This window comes from Pithys albifrons, chromosome 9 (genome assembly GCF_047495875.1).
Source record: "Pithys albifrons albifrons isolate INPA30051 chromosome 9, PitAlb_v1, whole genome shotgun sequence".
NCBI lineage: Eukaryota > Metazoa > Chordata > Aves > Passeriformes > Thamnophilidae > Pithys > Pithys albifrons.
The window spans coordinates 37,136,934-37,156,219 of record NC_092466.1 but is presented as its reverse complement, the minus strand read 5'-3'; the positions used below and the strand labels follow the sequence as shown (position 1 = coordinate 37,156,219).

General features: G+C 51.5%; 1 protein-coding gene across 1 annotated transcript in view; it reads right to left on the bottom strand.

The window, feature by feature from the left end:
- The window catches only part of PCDH15 (protocadherin related 15), a 432,606-nt gene that overhangs the window by 139,164 nt on the left and 274,156 nt on the right, over window positions 1–19,286 (bottom strand). The window contains exons 18-19 of the mRNA XM_071563312.1: window positions 17,381–17,474; window positions 749–877 (exon numbers count right to left, since the gene is read on the bottom strand). Of these exons, the coding sequence (XP_071419413.1) occupies window positions 749–877; window positions 17,381–17,474 (223 nt within the window). The remainder of the gene's footprint in view (window positions 1–748; window positions 878–17,380; window positions 17,475–19,286) is intronic.

Genomic DNA, 19,286 nt, shown 5'->3' with positions numbered 1-19,286 from the left:
AGGTTTTTCTTTTCCTTTTGCTCTGGACTTGGGGGAGCCACAGGGGTCTCAGCACAAGGGCAAACAAACCCCCTTGGGTTTGTGCCCCAGGACACTGGGTTATACTGCTGGGGTTTGTGAGTTGAAAGCAATTTCCCTTTTGTGTCAGTGTATTTATTGTAATATTATTATTAAATTTTAGCTCTGACTTATAATCTCTCTGGTGGTGAGTTCATTTCCCCTGCTGGTTCACCTTTAAACCAGCACACACAACCCAGAGGAGACTCAGGTGTATAATGAAAATTTGCACAGCTCCAAACCCCCAAATTAACAACACCCCAACAACATCTATTTTATGGCAGGCAACCAACTCTTTCAGTCAAGGCTTTAACTAATTTTCCCTTTAATGGCCTCGAAATGTGTGACAATTTCCTCTACCTGAGTGTCCCTCCCTCAGTATGGTAGAAAAAGATACAAAAAACAACAAGGAAGAGCTTAAAAACGTGGAGATCTGTTATAACCAAGTTTAGACACTTTTTTAATGTGCTATTTTTCCAGGAAAAAGTGTTTTCAGCTATTAAATACAGCGAAGAAAACAATGAATGCCACATTTTAAAGCCCCAAACGTGACTTTGTTGCCACCAATGCATCTGCCAGTGCCCAGTTTGCATTTAAACCTGAGCCACTGGGATGGGATTTTGTCCCAGTCACGCTTATTTTGTGCCCTTTCCTAATCTGGGTAATAAAACAAGCAATTGTCATGACTTACCCTGACTTGACCAACAAAGGCATTGGCTTCCTCCTCCTGCACAGAGAGGTTTTTGGGGAGAAACATGTCAAAAACGGGGCCGTTGTCATTGACATCCGTCACCACTATATTGACAGTAGCAGTTGAGGTCTGGGGGGGAAAACAACATTGGAACAAATTATATTTATTTTACACTTTCCCAGGTGACAACCTGGCTGTTATTTATTGCACCCAACCAGCACAGAATTACAGGGAAACAGATTATCAGAATGTTCCTTTTGGGCAGAGAGGAAACATCAAAAATTTGAAGTGTTTCTTTTAATCTTTCTATTCTTATCTGACAAAAAAGGCTTGAGATTGAATAATATATTAAAAAAAAACCCCATCGAGTATCTTTTTTTCTTACACCTCATTTGAAGGATTTAAGGAGCTTCCATTCAAAAGAAAAAAAATCTAGAAAAGTCAGCATTTGTCAGAACAAAAAATGAGTGATTTTATGAAGCTGTGATGATGAGTTGGGCTGATCAGTCAGACCCTGAGGTGGCCCAACCCTCCTGTGTGACATCCTTCTGTGTCCCCCTTCCCACCACAGAGCTGGAGGTGCTTGAGGCACCACCACACCCACTTTAACACCCAGAGGGGCCTGGTGGGAACAGCCTAATTAATTCCCTTTAGGACAATCCACAAAACACATCTGTGCTCCCTGCAGAAATTTTCTATCCAGTCAAAATCAGTGGGAAAGGGAAATATTCATGGATTTTGAGTCACATCCTTTTGCTCTCCTCCCACGTCCTGAGAGTTCCAGACACAAACCCCTCAGAGTCGTATTTAGAACACTAATTAATACAGTGTTGAATCTGAAATCACTTCACCCAATGCAGTGTCTTCAATCAGCTTTCCTGGGCCCACAGGATATGGATACACTTTGCTTCAAGCAAAGGGAAATTTGGGGGAAATTTGGGCAAGACCCTGAGGGGCTGGAGGGGGTGCAGGGCAGGGAATGGAGCTGGGAAGGGGCAGGGGGCACAGCGGCAGGAATTTCTCCCTGGAAAGGGTGGTCAGGCCTTGGGAGGGGATGCCCAGGGAGGTTTGGAGTGCCCAGCCCTGGAGGTGCCCAAAAGTGAGTAGATCCAGCACTGTGTGATAAGATTTAGGGGCCATGAGGGAACTTGGGCACAGGTTGGACTCGATGACCTTGGAGGTCTTTTCCAACCTCCATGAAATGCAGTCACAGCAATCACACAGTGGAGGTGGAACCCCAGAAAAAGTCCTTTGCTTTAGGCACAAGACTGACCCAGCTGGCTGGGACTGGCACCTCTCTGGTTTCACAAAGACACCTGTAACCATCTCCCCTTAAACAAACCACAGACAGAATCAGAAAAAAACCCCAAAAAGTCCAAATGGAAACCTGCATCTTCTGGGGCTGCACCTCCTCCTGGAATGAACCTCAAGCAGTTTTGCACCTCACATGTCCCTGCAGGACCTGCCCACAATTAATGCAGAATATAATCTAATTTTTATTATGGGGAAGTCTCCTTGTATCTGCCACATGGGAAAAGCAGCTGCAAAGGACAACTAATGCCCTCACTCTCTTCACAGAATCCCAGAATCCCAGAATGGTTTGGGGTGGAAGGGACCTTAAAGCCCATCCAGTGCCACCACTGGGATAGAGATGGTGACATGGAATGTCATGGAATCCCAGAATGGTTTGGGGTGGAAGGGACCTTAAAGCCCATCCAGTGCCACCACTGGGATAGAGACGGTGACATGGAATGTCATGGAATCCCAGAATGGTTTGGGGTGGAAGGGACCTTCAAGCCCATCCAGTGCCACCACTGGGATAGAGATGGTGACATGGAATGTCATGGAATCCCAGAATGGATTGGGGTGGAAGGGACCTTAAAGCCCATCCAGTGCCACCACTGGGATAGAGATGGTGACATGGAATGTCACGGAATCCCAGAATGGTTTGGGGTGGAAGGGACCTTAAAGCCCATCCAGTGCCACCACTGGGATAGAGATGGTGACATGGAATGTCATGGAATCCCAGAATGGATTGGGGTGGAAGGGACCTTAAAGCCCATCCAGTGCCACCACTGGGATAGAGATGGTGACATGGAATGTCACGGAATCCCAGAATGGTTTGGGGTGGAAGGGACCTCAAAGCCCATCCAGTGCCACCACGGGGATAGAGATGGTGACATGGAATGTCATGGAATCCCAGAATGGTTTGGGGTGGAAGGGATCTTAAAGACCACCTTGTTCCATCCCCTGCCATGGGCAGGGACACCTCCCACCAGCCCAGGGTGCTCCAAGCCCTGTCCAACCTGGCCTTGGACACTCCCAGGGATGGGGCAGTGTCTTGGGTTGAGCTGGCAAAATGCCAACTGCCCCACACAGAGTCTGGCTGGTGTGTTTGCCCTGTGCCCCATGAGCAGTACCCAGCTACTGCTCCAAAAGCAGCGACTGGAGGATTTGAAAGCAAGCAAAGCCCAAGATCCTTTCAGGTTGGCTCCTTCCATTTGCTCAGGCTCAGTTATTGGCTAATTGTTCCTGAAAGTGCCATCCCCACATTCGATTTCTGTAAGGGAAAGGCACTTGGTGCATCACTGTCAGCACAGAACACAACTCCAGGAGGTTTGCTCTGATCTGCAACTCACACTGAATGTCAATGGGGTTTTCCAAGGATGACTCAATTCCACGGAATTCAGAGTAATAAACACTCTCACATTTAATAAACTGAGACAAAGGGGGTGTTAAAAAACGATGGCTTAAGACAGGAATGCCCATTTTGGAAATATTTCTTTTCATTCCAGGTAATTTGAAGGGGCTGTGGCTGAGCACCTGCAGTGTGTCTGCTCTCCTGTGAGGCTTCCATGAGAAGAGAGAGGGAGGGAGGAGAAGAGACCTTTGGAATTGTTTCCCAACTCTTATCTAAGAATTCTTAGTGTTTTTCACACTGATGGCAATACACACTCCTCCTGAACACCTGATTTACCTCCACTTGTCATCGAGTCCCAAATCACACTTAAACTTCCACTGATGAATTTAAAAAGCAAGATTTTTGCAAAGAAATAATATGTTGTTGCAAGGGAGAAAAAAAACAGTGAGATGCCAAACAGGAAAAGTAGTTTCCAAAATTTTACAAAATGTTCTTCCTAAACTTGTAAGGGTCCTAAAATAAGATCAACATTTTAAATAATTCCCTATTTTTATAATAGTCACACTTTAGAAAATTACCAGATGTGGATGAATTCAATGAATCCAGAATTCCCTGGAACGAGATGAATATTTGAAATAATCTTCTTTTTTAATAGCCAGAGTTTAGCACATGAGAAGTGGATGAATTCCCGAGGAGCCTTCAAAGCAAGCTCTGGGTGAGCAGCAGTGCCCCAGGGTTGTCTTCTTCTAAATCAGCAACAACAGACTCTGAGGCTGAGAAAGAATGTGGCAATACTCAAAAATCTTGCTGAATGACACCTTAACACAGGAAACATTTGCTGAGAGGTTGAAATGCCAACTTTCACCATGAAACAGGAGTCACTTGGCCATGTGGGTGGCTTTGGGCTGCACAGAGAAGCAGCTGTGCCATTAACATCCCAAATCCAAGATTACTGGCTAAATTCCACGCTTTTCTATCCCCATTAGAGGGCTCCAAAGGTTTGCCTGAGCTCTGTACAAAGCAGAGCCTCAGCCTGATGGTGCTGCTCTGAAATAGCCTTTATTAGACAACCAGAATTAATTACTGGGGTGTATTCAGAACTGCAGCATGGAGCAGGCTTGGTAACAACATCATCATCCATCCTGGGAATAATGGAGAAAGTCACCTTCTCACAGGAGCCAAGGAAGGATTTGGGACTAGTCAACATGTGGGAAGGGCCATGGGGAGTGAGTGAAGGGTTCACTGTGGGTTCTCACACTTCACGTGCTGGATCACACCTGGGACCTCCATCCCAGGTCCCCACAATTATTGTCCACTCTGCTTCTGGTCTTGGACCTCTGCAGGGTGACCTGCACGTGGCAGAGGAAAATGAGCTCAGTATTTGGAATTCCAAGCAGCAGGAAAGCAGATTGGGCCTGGCAAAGCTTTGGGAAAAAAAATAGGAAAAAAGATGATGCTCCAAGAAGAGATGGTTGAAGGAAATCAGTCAGGGCTGGAATCTGTGACTTGTCCCCTTGATTGTGTGTTATGCAGAATTGTGGAATCATGGGATGGTTTGAGATGGATGGGACCTTAAAGCCCATCCAGTGCCACCCCCTGCCATGGCAGGGACACCTCCCACCAGCCCAGGGTGCTCCAAGCCCTGTCCAACCTGACCTTGGACACTCCCAGGGATGGGGCAGCCACAGCTTCTCTGCCCAACCTGTGCCAGGGCCTGCCCACCCTCCCAGGAAAGGAATTCCTTCCCAATATCCCATCTGTCCCTGCCCTCTGGCAGTGGGAAGCCATTCCCTGTGTCCTGTCCCTCCAGGCCCTTGGAAATGGTCTCTCTCCATCTTGTTGGCTCAGAAAGAAAAGGTGTTTCACAAATTTCTTAAAGAATCAAGAAGAGATGCAGAGTTCACAGAGGATTCTAAAAGAGACAATGAAACAGCCAAAAACCCTCTTCAGATACAATAAAATACACCAAGAGCCTTTAATGAAACTTGAGTAGTTCTCCAAAGTAACGAGAGACACGTAATCCCCACCTGGATTTGGGTCTCCATTGGGTGGATACTCCTCATGCAAAGGGTAAAAAACTGTTTTGGCCACTTTAAAATGAGGCATTTCTTCAATGGATTTGTCAAGAAGGGTTTGGAAAGGAATCCTGAAGCCACTCCTGGCAATTCCCCCAGGGAAAAATCAGCCCAGCCTCATATCAGGCATTTCCCAATCATTATTTAAACAAATCCTGGTTTATAATATTCATAACTCAACCAAGAGATGATCAGCAGCAATTTATGGCTTTCTCAGGGCCTCTAAAATAGTTCTTACATATATAATTCTTCCCTAAGCAATGATTGCAACATTTCACTGCCTGCACAAAGATCTGTTTGTCCTAAGGATTCCAGGCCCTGATAAATGTTATGGATGAGAAATCTGAAGGAAATGCCACTTTATCCCTATTTTATTTGGGCTCTGTCATTTAAATTGAGTTGGGAATTGATGAGAGCATTCTATGCCTTGGAGAGGGAACTTTCTTAGCTCTGATGTCGAGCAGGTTTATTAATGTGGACAAACTCTCAGACAAACACTATCAACTCCAGATACAACTAGTTTGCAAATAATGAAAGCTGAGGCAAAGACTTTATTTGATAAAAAAATAGTAAGTATCTTTCTGATCTACATATCAAGACTACTCTATATTCAAGTCAAGAAAACTGTACTTGAATGATCACAGAACCAACGATTCCATGGCTGTGTTTTCAGACCTCCTTTCCTTCCAGTGTGGGGCATGAGAACTTATAAGGTGGTGTCTACCAACCCTCTGCACCTCTCCAAGCTGGAAAGAAGAAATGGTCAACTGGACTGCAAAGCAATATAGGAGAGAGAAGAGAGTGGGGCTGAAGGGGTAAGATGAGGCTGGTTGAGAAAAGATCTGTGGAGGAGACAAAGAGAAAAGCTGTAAAACACACAAAAATAAAGCCCCAAAGGAAAGCTCCCCAAACTAAGACCTCACACATCCAAAAGGAGAAGAGATGAGAACTGCAGGGGGAAAGGAGGAGAAAATCACACACATCCTTCACAAATCAGGTGCATCCTTGACAAACACACAGAATCCCCTGGGCTGGAAAAGACCTCCAAGGTCCTCAAGTGCCACAGTCAGAGCAGCAGCACCACCTCACATGCCATATCCACGTGTTCCTTCAAAGAATCAAGTCATCCTTCAGACTGGAATTACAATCTGCTCCAAATCTTTGATCAATCCATTGCTTTATGAGAATTACTGAACTCACCCCTTCCTTTTCAACATATAAAATCAAAGCCTTTATAGGGAATACTATTCATGCTAAGCTGCACAGACACTGAAAATTTGGGAGTCTCCTTGCCCCAGTAAAAGAGGTGAAAGAAGGAAAAAATCCTTCTATCCAAGAGGAGGAAATGTGGCTGGACAAATTCTCCTGCACACTGGAAGTTACAGATCAGCTGAAACCTTTAAGGCTTTCTCATACAAAATCCACAGCTTGTCAGGAAAAAAACAACAGGCAGCATTTCTCCTGACCTGCAGCTTGTAAAGAAGATGATTGGAGGAGTTCTTTGGAGGAGGAAGATCAACTCATGTGTCTGTTTTTATTGTTCCTTTTCATGTATTTCATAGAATCACAGAATCATAGAATGGATTGGGTTGGAAAAGACCTCCAAGAACATCAAGTCCAACCCTTGGTCCAACTCCAGTCCCTTTACCAGATCATGGCACTCAGGGCCACGGCCAAGCTCAGGTTAAAAACCTCCAGGGATGAGGAATCCACCCCCTCTCTGGGCAGCCCATTCCAATCCCTGAGCACTCTCTCTGCAAAGAATTTCTTTCTGCTCTCCAACTTCAATTTCCCCTGGCAGAGCTTGAGCCCATCGTGCCCCCTTGTCCTGTTGCTGAGTGCCTGGGAGAAGAGACCAACCCCCACCTGGCCAGAACTTCCCTTCAGGCAGTTCCAGACAGTGCTGAGGTCACCTCTGAGCCTCCTCTTCTCCAGGCTGAACACCCCCAGCTCCCTCAGCCTCTCCCCACAGCACTTGTGCTCCAGTCCCTTCTCCAGCCTCGTTGCTCTTCTCAGTTGGATTGGAAGAGACCTCTGAGACCATCAAGTCCAACCCGTGATCCAACCCCACTGTGATCACCAGCCCAGGGCACAAAGTGCCCTGGGCTGGTGATCACAGTGGGGTTGGATCAAGACCTGGTGGATTCTCTGTCCCTGGAGGTGTTTCAGAGGACACTCAGAGCCACATCCAGTCCCTTCTCCAGCCTCGTTGCTCTTCTCTGGCCCCGCTCCAGCCCCTCAATCTCTTGCCTCAACTGAGGGGCCCAGAACTGAACACAACACTCAAGGTGTGGCCTCCCCAAGGCAGAGTCCAGGAGAAGGGTCACTGCCCTGGGCCTGCTGGCCACGCTAGTTTGGATCCAGGCCAGGATCCCATTGGCCTTCTTGGCCACCTGGGCACACTTGGTGGCTCCTGTTGAGCTTCCTGTCCCTCAGTCCCCCCAGGTCCCTCTGCCTGGCTGCTCTCCAGCCACTCTGTGCCCAGCCTGGAGCGCTGCAGGGGGTTGGGGTGGCCAAAGGGCAGGACCTGCACTTGGCCTTGTTGAACTCCATCCCATTGCAATCAGCCCATCTCTCAAGTCTCTCCAGATCCCTCTGCAGAGCCCTCCTGCCTTCCAGCAGCTCGACACTCCCTCCCAACTTGGTGTCATCAGCAAATTTGCTGATGATGGACTCAATCCCCTCATCTAAATCATCAATAAAGATGTTAAACAGGACTGGACCCAACACTGACCCCTGGGGACACCACTGGTGACCGGCCCCCAGCTGGATGCAGCTCCATTTAGGAACTGCTCTTTCCCACTGCACCAACAGATCACAACAGACATGTTAAGGTGGCACTGAAGTATAAACAGGCTCCACAGTTATCTTATTTTTTTGGTAGGTTTGTTTGACTGGTGACAAAAGGGCCCCTCAGGTAGAAGCCTTTCTCAAAGCAAGCTTTTTGTTCACACAGTCTCTGTTTATTAATTCCTGAAAGGCACCTGGGCTTTCTCTCCACTGATGTGGAGCAGAGACAGGTGAGATTTCAGACAGCAACAGAAAATTTACTGTAATTAATTAATTCTCTGTCTGCTATTCTAGAAGTAAATCTTTGTTTAAATTACCTTGATCTAGTGCTACCTGTGTGCTCTGAGGAAGGTAATTAATCCAAGTGGTGTGGGAGGGAGATGCTCTGAATTGCTAATGATCTTAAGGAGGCTGAAACACCCACTCTGACTTACAAGATGAACCACAATGCACTGAATTTTTGCAGAGATCTGCAGTCCATGGGAACAACTCACCCTGGCCTGGTGCCTGGAGAACTGTCTCCTGTGGGAGGGACCCCAAACTGGAGCAGAAGGACTGACCCCATCGAATGGGACCCCACACTGGAGCAGAAGGACTGAACCCATGGAATGGGACCCCACACTGGAGCAGAAGGACTGACCCCATGGAATGGGACCCCACACTGGAGCAGAAGGACTGACCCCATGGAATGGGACCCCCACACTGGAGAAGTTCCTGAGGGAAGGACTGACCCCATGGAATGGGACCCCACACTGGAGAAGTTCCTGAGGGAAGGACTGACCCCATGGAATGGGACCCCACACTGGAGCAGAAGGACTGACCCCATGGAATGGGACCCCACACTGGAGCAGGGGAAGGACTGACCCCATGGAATGGGACCCCACACTGGAGCAGGGGAAGGACTGACCCCATGGAATGGGACCCCACACTGGAGCAGGGGAAGGACTGACCCCATGGAATGGGACCCCACACTGGAGAAGTTCCTGAGGGAAAGACTGACCCCATGGAATGGGACCCCACAGTGGAGCAGAAGGACTGACCCCATGGAATGGGACCCCACACTGGAGCAGGGGAAGGACTGACCCCATGGAATGGGACCCCACACTGGAGCAGAAGGACTGACCCCATGGAATGGGACCCCAAACTGGAGCAGAAGGACTGACCCCATGGAATGGGACTCCACACTGGAGCAGGGGAAGGACTGACCCCATGGAATGGGACCCCACACTGGAGTAGAAGGACTGACCCCATGGAATGGGACCCCACACTGGAGTAGAAGGACTGACCCCATGGAATGGGACCCCACACAGTTCCTGAGGGACTGACCCCATGGAATGGGACCCCACACTGGAGCAGAAGGACTGACCCCATGGAATGGGACCCCACACTGGAGCAGAAGGACTGACCCCATGGAATGGGACCCCACAGTGGAGCAGGAGAAGGACTGACCCCATGGAATGGGACCCCACACTGGAGAAGTTCCTGAGGGACTGACCCCATGGAAGGGACCTCACACTGGAGCAGTTCCTGAGGGACTGACCCCATGGAATGGGACCCCACACTGGAGCAGAAGGACTGACCCCATGGAATGGGACCCCACACTGGAGCAGAAGGTCTGACCCCATGGAATGGGACCCCACACTGGAGCAGGGGAAGGACTGACCCCATGGAATGGGACCCCACACTGGAGCAGAAGGTCTGACCCCATGGAATGGGACCCCACACTGGAGCAGGGGAAGGACTGACCCCATGGAATGGGACCCCACAGTGGAGCAGAAGGACTGACCCCATGGAATGGGACCCCACACTGGAGTAGAAGGACTGACCCCATGGAATGGGACCCCACAGTGGAGCAGAAGGACTGACCCCATGGAATGGGACCCCACAGTAGAGCAGGAGAAGGACTGACCCCATGGAATAGGACCCCACACTGGAGCAGGGGAAGGACTGACCCCATGGAATGGGACCCCACACTGGAGCAGTTCCTGAGGGACTGACCCCATGGAATGGGACCCCACACTGGAGAAGTTCCTGAGGGACTGACCCCATGGAAGGGACCCCACAATGGAGCAGGAGGACTGACCCCATGGAATGGGACCCCACACTGGAGAAGTTCCTGAGGGACTGACCCCATGGAAGGGACCCCACACTGGAGCAGAAGGTCTGACCCCATGGAATGGGACCCCACACTGGAGCAGGAGAAGGACTGACCCCATGGAATGGGACCCCACACTGGAGAAGTTCCTGAGGGACTGACCCCATGGAAGGGACCTCACACTGGAGCAGTTCCTGAGGGACTGACCCCATGGAATGGGACCCCACACTGGAGCAGAAGGACTGACCCCATGGAATGGGACCCCACACTGGAGCAGAAGGTCTGACCCCATGGAATGGGACCCCACACTGGAGAAGGGGAAGGACTGACCCCATGGAATGGGACCCCACACTGGAGCAGAAGGACTGACCCCATGGAATGGGACCCCACACTGGAGCAGGGGAAGGACTGACCCCATGGAATGGGACCCCACAGTGGAGCAGAAGGACTGACCCCATGGAATGGGACCCCACACTGGAGTAGAAGGACTGACCCCATGGAATGGGACCCCACAGTGGAGCAGAAGGACTGACCCCATGGAATGGGACCCCACAGTAGAGCAGGAGAAGGACTGACCCCATGGAATAGGACCCCACACTGGAGCAGGGGAAGGACTGACCCCATGGAATGGGACCCCACACTGGAGCAGTTCCTGAGGGACTGACCCCATGGAATGGGACCCCACACTGGAGAAGTTCCTGAGGGACTGACCCCATGGAAGGGACCCCACAATGGAGCAGGAGGACTGACCCCATGGAATGGGACCCCACACTGGAGAAGTTCCTGAGGGACTGACCCCATGGAAGGGACCCCACCCTGGAGCAGAAGGTCTGACCCCATGGAATGGGACCCCACACTGGAGCAGGAGAAGGACTGACCCCATGGAATGGGACCCCACACTGGAGAAGTTCCTGAGGGACTGACCCCATGGAAGGGACCCCTCACTGGAGCAGAAGGTCTGACCCCATGGAATGGGACCCCACACTGGAGCAGGAGAAGGACTGACCCCATGGAATGGGACCCCACACTGGAGAAGTTCCTGAGGGACTGACCCCATGGAAGGGACCTCACACTGGAGCAGTTCCTGAGGGACTGACCCCATGGAATGGGACCCCACACTGGAGCAGAAGGACTGACCCCATGGAATGGGACCCCACACTGGAGCAGAAGGTCTGACCCCATGGAATGGGACCCCACACTGGAGCAGGGGAAGGACTGACCCCATGGAATGGGACCCCACAGTGGAGCAGAAGGACTGACCCCATGGAATGGGACCCCACACTGGAGTAGAAGGACTGACCCCATGGAATGGGACCCCACAGTAGAGCAGGAGAAGGACTGACCCCATGGAATAGGACCCCACACTGGAGCAGGGGAAGGACTGACCCCATGGAATGGGACCCCACACTGGAGCAGTTCCTGAGGGACTGACCCCATGGAATGGGACCCCACAGTGGAGCAGAAGGACTGACCCCATGGAATGGGACCCCACAGTGGAGCAGAAGGACTGACCCCATGGAATGGGACCCCACACTGGAGCAGAAGGTCTGACCCCATGGAATGGGACCCCACACTGGAGAAGTTCCTGAGGGACTGACCCCATGGAAGGGACCCCACAATGGAGCAGGAGGACTGACCCCATGGAATGGGACCCCACACTGGAGAAGTTCCTGAGGGACTGACCCCATGGAAGGGACCCCACACTGGAGCAGAAGGTCTGACCCCATGGAATGGGACCCCACACTGGAGCAGGAGAAGGACTGACCCCATGGAATGGGACCCCACACTGGAGAAGTTCCTGAGGGACTGACCCCATGGAAGGGACCCCTCACTGGAGCAGAAGGTCTGACCCCATGGAATGGGACCCCACACTGGAGCAGGAGAAGGACTGACCCCATGGAATGGGACCCCACAGTGGAGCAGGAGAAGGACTGACCCCATGGAATGGGACCCCACACTGGAGCAGAAGGTCTGACCCCATGGAATGGGACCCCACACTGGAGCAGAAGGTCTGACCCCATGGAATGGGACCCCACACTGGAGAGGTTCCTGAGGGACTGACCCCATGGAAGGGACCCCACACTGGAGCAGGGGAAGGACCCTGTCCCTGAAGATGAAGCAGCAGCAGAAAGAACATGAACCCCCATTCCCCTCTCCCTGTGCCACTGCAGGGGAGGAGGGAGAGCCTGGGAAGGAGGGAATGAGGGGGGGGGAAGGTGTTTTTAAGATCTGTTTTAATTCTCATTATCCTGCTCTGATTTTCTTGGTAATAAATTCAATCAATATCCCCAGGCCGAGTCTGCTTTGCCCCTGCCAGTGATTGGTGGGCCACCTCTCCCTGTCCTTAACTCAGGAGCCTCTCAGTGTATTTTCCTCCCTGGTCCAGCTGAGGAGGGCAGTGACAGAGGGGCTTTGGTTGGCACCTGGCACCCAGCCAGGGTCAACCCACCACATCTTGTTCAGAGAAACCCCACCAACGACAGACCCTCCCACACATTCCCTCTGAATGCCTTTCCAATTTTAAAGGAACAAGCCAACACAGCCAAGGCTGCAGAGAATACAAAGGCTCACTTGGATGACGTTTGACTCTAATAGCAGGTTTCAAACAGTCCACTGTTGGCTGCGAAGGGAGCAGGCTGGATATGCTGCCAGCTAAAATATGCTAATGTGATTTAAACTACATTTTACCTGCCTGGGGAATTAATTGGGTGATTTTAGGGAAAGTGAAATGAGTCATTCAATCAGATTCCCTGTTTTCTGTCGGCACTAATGGAATTGTTGGGAAAAAGCAAGGCCTGATGACAAGCAGCAGGTGAGGAAAGTTTGGGGAACAGCAGATCTGCAAGGGTAGGAGTTTGGTTTAGTTTTTTCCTTAAAGAGACACTGTTGCTTCCTGACACAAAGATCAAAAGGGAAGTTCCTCCCTGAAACCACAGCGACTTGTTGAAACAAGAATCCACGTCCTCAGAACACTTGGCACAGTCCCAGCCAGCAAGGAGCTGTCAGACAGTGGGGAGAACATCCAAAGCAGCTGCAAATCAAGGGAACTGGGCAAAGACTGGCAAATTAGACAAACCCGCTGTGCCCTGGCATGGAAAACCCATGGAGAGCTCATGGCTTGGTTGAGCTGCCCTGTGTCTGCCATTTGTGTGGAAAATAAAAGCCAGGAAGCTGATCCAGCCTCATCTGGGATTGTGGCAGGCCCAGCACTCAACCCTTTAGTGCCAGGGCTGGCACCACAAGCTTTGGGGCACCAGCATCCATTCTGTCATTCTGCTGGGCAATTTTCAGCAGAAAGGTGCCCCACCACTGCCAGAAAGTATCACAACAGCAGAAAACTACAGCCAAGTAAGGGAGAGTGAGGGACCCCAAAGCAAAGAGCAGAGAATGCCCAGGCCAGAAAGTGTGAGCACATGTCACCCAGAGAGCCATTAACACACACCTGGCAGGTACAGAACTCCAGGGAGAAACATCTGGTAGAGAATCCCACAATCCCTGAGGTTGGCAAAGCCCTCCCAGCCCACAGAGCCCACCCTGTGCCCGATGCCCACCTTGGCAAAGCCCTCCCAGCCCACAGAGCCCACCCTGTGCCCGATGCCCACCTTGGCAAAGCCCTCCCAGCCCCTGGAGCCCACCCTGTGCCCGATGCCCACCTTGGCAAAGCCCTCCCAGCCCCTGGAGCCCACCCTGTGCTCGATGCCCACCTTGGCAAAGCCCTCCCAGCCCCAGGAGCCCACCCTGTGCTCGATGCCCACCTTGGCAAAGCCCTCCCAGGCAATGGAGCCCACCCTGTGCCCGATGCCCACCTTGGCAAAGCCCTCCCAGCCTATGGAGCCCACCCTGTGCCCGATGCCCACCTTGGCAAAGCCCTCCCAGCCCCAGGAGCCCACCCTGTGCCCAATGCCCACATTGGCAAAGCCCTCCCAGCCCATGGAGCCCACCCTGTGCTCGATGCCCACCTGGCAAAGCCCTCCCAGCCCATGGAGCCCACCCTGTGCCCAATGCCCACATTGGCAAAGCCCTCCCAGCCCATGGAGCCCACCCTGTGCCCGATGCCCACCTTGGCAAAGCCCTCCCAGCCCCTGGAGCCCACCCTGTGCCCGATGCCCACCTTGGCAAAGCCCTCCCAGCCCACAGAGCCCACCCTGTGCCCGATGCCCACATTGGCAAAGCCCTCCCAGCCCATGGAGCCCACCCTGTGCCCAATGCCCACCTTGTCCCCCATCCCAGAGCACTGAGTGCCACGGCCAGTCCTGCCTTGGGCACGTCCAGGGCTGGGCACTCCAAACCTCCCTGGGAAGCCCCTGCCAATGGCATTGAGGGAGTGGATTTTTGAAGGGCATGTTGTTAGAGAAGTCTTGAACCCTGGCACAGTTCAGTGGAACCCTCCATGGCTTCTTTTGGGTGGGTTTTACAGGGCTGAGCTTCAAAGCCACCTCTCACCCCACACACAACTATTTCATGTAACCATCACACCACAATTAACTGCATTTCTCTTAAAAGAACAACTGTATCTTCTGACTACTTCCACATTCAGATGTCCAGTTAATCCCAGGGCAAAGCAAGTGGATCCACAGATGAAAGAAAATATCTTTTCAGGAGCCTTTTTTATACCCCAGAGAGCATTTCAGGAGCGTAGCACAGCTGGAAACAACATGAAAATCTTGTATTTACATCTTCAGATTTCACAGCTGGAGGTTGGAGAACAAAACAGCTGAACTGGCAGCTCTCAGGAATGGAGAGTAGCTCCTGAGTAAGAAAACTGCAAATATTTAGATGCATTACCAAAGATAATTGTAATCAGATTTCTAATGGAAGAGGTGTGGGCTCTGCTATAATTACTCCAGGTTGTCACAAAAACGTATAAAGGCTCTAAACTTTCTCAATATGTTTTTAGGGGAAAAAAATCTGAGTAAATAGTGAGCAGGAAGGCAAACCTTGTAAGCTGAAGAAGCTAAAACGGGGGGGGGAAAAGCACGAGACAACAAAAAAATAGTATTTTCTGCAGTGGTGAGAACAGGGTGAGCAAAGGCCCACCTGGATGCTTTCAGGATCCCTCTGTCTCAGTCTCAACCTCAAAGCTGAGCACTGCCCTCTAGAACAGCCCAGATAATACACCCACATTATTTATTAATTATTAGACATTATTTTAGCTCTGCCCTTATACACCACAATGTTAAGGTCAAATATAAAGAGACTTCTCCCTCTGTGCTGTTATTCCATGGCAGAGCTGCTGCACTCCCATGGGCCTTGAGCAATCCAGCAGCAAACTTTGAGGAAAACCAATTCCATTGCCTCTTCTTGATCAATAAATAACTATCCTCAACCACCCCTTTATTTCATAACATGGGAATAGGAAAAAAAAATCACCATTTTGTTGTACTAAGCACAAGTGTGAGTAGCAGTTTGTGGGTGTCACTGCAGGGTCACTGATCAAGGTAAACAGGGAAGGTTTGGGAAGAACTCCTGATAAAAAGGTGTTATTTTTAACAGAGAAGTGGCCCAGGCACTTTTCCACGTTGTTCTGGAATTCTGGAAAAGGGCCGTGCCTTTGGCTGGATAAAGTACTAACCTCTAACACAGCTGCCCACATCTGTAGGAGAAGGGAAGGAGAAAGACTGGGCATTTAACAGCACAGAGAGGAAATATTCAGATGATGAACATACCTGAGTACACAAACCCTTGACTGTGCTGGCTCTTGTGGAAGAATAACACAAAGAAGCAGCAAAATCACACAATCCCAGAATATCCTGAGTTGGAAGGGACCCACCAGGACCATCCAGTCCAACCCTCAGCCCTGCACAGAACCATCCTCAAGAGTCACACTCTGTGCCCCAGAGCATCATCCAAACCCTTCTGGAGCTCTGGCAGCCTTGGGGCTGTGCCCACTGCCCTGGGGAGCCTGGTCAGTGCCCACCACGCTCTGGGGGAAGAGCCTTTCCCTGAGATCCAACCTGTCCCTGCCCTGGCACAGCTCCAGCCCTTCCCTGAGTGCTCTCCCTGCCCTGGCACAGCTCCAGCCCTTCCCTGGGTGCTGTCCCTGCCCTGGCACAGCTCCAGCCCTTCCCTGGGTGCTGTCCCTGCCCTGGCACAGCCCCAGCCCTTCCCTGGGTGCTGTCCCTGCCCTGGCACAGCCCCAGCCATTCCCTGGGTGCTGTCCCTGCCCTGGCACAGCCCCAGCCCTTCCCTGGGTGCTGTCCCTGCCCTGGCACAGCTCCAGCCCTTCCCTGGGTGCTGTCCCTGCCCTGGCACAGATCCAGCCCTTCCCTGGGGGCTGTCCCTGCCCTGGCACAGCTCCAGCCCTTCCCTGGGTGCTGTCCCTGCCCTGGCACAGCTCAACCCTTCCCTGGGTGCTCTCCCTGCCCTGGCACAGCTACAGCCCTTCCCTGGGTGCTGTCCCTGCCCTGGCACAGCTCCAGCCCTTCCCTGGGTGCTGTCCCTGCCCTGGCACAACCCCAGCCCTTCCCTGGGTGCTGTCCCTGCCCTGGCACAGCCCCAGCCATTCCCTGGGTGCTTTCCCTGCCCTGGCACAACCCCAGCCCTTCCCTGGGTGCTGTCCCTGCCCTGGCACAGCCCCAGCCATTCCCTGGGTGCTTTCCCTGCCCTGGCACAACCCCAGCCCTTCCCTGGGTGCTGTCCCTGCCCTGGCACAGCTCTAGCCATTCCCTGGGGGCTGTCCCTGTTGCCCACAGAGCAGAGCTCAGTGTCTGCCCCTCCTCTGCCCCTGCCAAGGAAGCTGTACCTGCACTGAGGTCTTCTCTCGGTCTCCTCTTGTGCAGCTGAACACACCAAGTGCCCTCAGCGCCCTCACACCTTCCCTTCCAGCCCTTTCTCCATCTCCTGTCCCTTTGGACACTCCATAAATCCCTTTGTTTCATGACCCCAGTGACATCCAGGCTTTACCCACACAAACCCTTCTGGAATCAAGGACAGTCCTTGCAGATGACAGACCCATTTGTAAAATAGCTCCATGAAACCCCCAAAGTGCCCAGTGGAAGTGCCCCTGTGCCCACCCTCGCCAGGACACTCACCCCTCCGGGTCTGCCGTCCGAGGCCGTGACGATGAGGATGTAGCGGTCGGTGCTCTCCCTGTCCAAGGGCTTGCCCAGGGCCAGCAGCCCAGAACTGCAACAGAACACACCACAGCACATCAGCACCACAGCTGGCACAGCTGGCACAGGGCCACAGGCACTCCTGTGCCACCACCTGGGCACACCAGGGCTTCCCTTGGGGCAGGGTAATAAACCCTTAAGGAAAAGGCTGAGGAAATCCATGCTCATGCTTTCCACTTGGACACCTGGATAACTTGGGATGGAGATCACAACCCAGTGACCTGCAGGAAACCACAGAACATGGAGCTGCACTGACCACAGGACCCTGACTGGTTATGGAGGCACCTGTCTGGATTTACCTGTTTGTTTGTTTGTTTATTTATTTATTTCATTTTTTTACTATTTCTGCTGTAATAAATGAGAAGAGAGAATGCCTGTTAACCACTGAGGGGTTCTGATATCCAACAGGACTGAGCAGGAAACTCTGGGAATACAACACACCAGGAAACTCTGGGAATACAACACAGCAGGAAACTCTGGGAATATAACACACCAGGAAACTCTGGGAATACAACACACCAGGAAACTCTGGGAATACAGCACACCAGGAAACTGGGGATACAACACAGCAGGAAACTCTGGGAATACAACACACCAGGACACTCTGGGAGTACAACACACCAGGAAACTGGGAATACAACACACCAGGATACTGGGAATACAGCACACCAGGAAACTCTGGGAGTACAACACACCAGGAAACTGGGAATACAACACACCAGGAAACTCTGGGAGTACAACACACCAGGAAACTGGGAATACAACACACCAGGAAACTCTGGGAGTACAACACACCAGGAAACTGGGAATACAACACAGCAGGAAACTCTGGGAGTACAACACACCAGGAAACTGGGAATACAACACAGCAGGAAACTCTGGGAGTACAACACACCAGGAAACTGGGAATACAACACACCAGGAAACTCTGGGAATACAACACACCAGGAAACTCTGGGAATACAGCACACCAGGAAACTCTGGGAATACAGCACACCAGGAGACTCTGGGAATACAGCACACCAGGAAACTGGGAATACAACACAGCAGGAAACTGGGAATACAACACAGCAGGAAACTGGGAATACAACACAGCAGGAGACTCTGGGAGTACAACACACCAGGAAACTGGGAATACAACACACCAGGAAACTCTGGGAGTACAACACACCAGGAAACTCTGGGAGTACAATACACCAGGAAACTCTGGGAATACAACACACCAGGAAACTCTGGGAATACAGCACACCAGGAAACTGGGAATACAACACACCAGGAGACTCTGGGAATACAGCACACCAGGAAACTGGGAGTACAACACAGCAGGAAACTGGGAATACAACACAGCAGGAAACTGGGAATACAACACACCAGGAGACTCTGGGAGTACAACACACCAGGAAACTGGGAATACAACACACCAGGAAACTCTGGGAGTACAACACACCAGGAAACTCTGGGAGTACAACACACCAGGAAACTCTGGGAATACAACACACCAGGAAACTCTGGGAATACAACACAGCAGGAAACTGGGAATACAACACAGCAGGAAACTCTGGGAATACAACACACCAGGAGACTCTGGGAATACAGCACACCAGGAAACTCTGGGAATACAACACACCAGGAAACTGGGAATACAACACACCAGGAGACTCTGGGAGTACAACACACCAGGAAACTCTGGGAATACAACACACCAGGAAACTCTGGGAATACAACACACCAGGAGACTGGGAATACAACACACCAGGAAACTCTGGGAGTACAACACACCAGGAAACTGGGAATACAACACACCAGGAAACTGGGAATACAACAC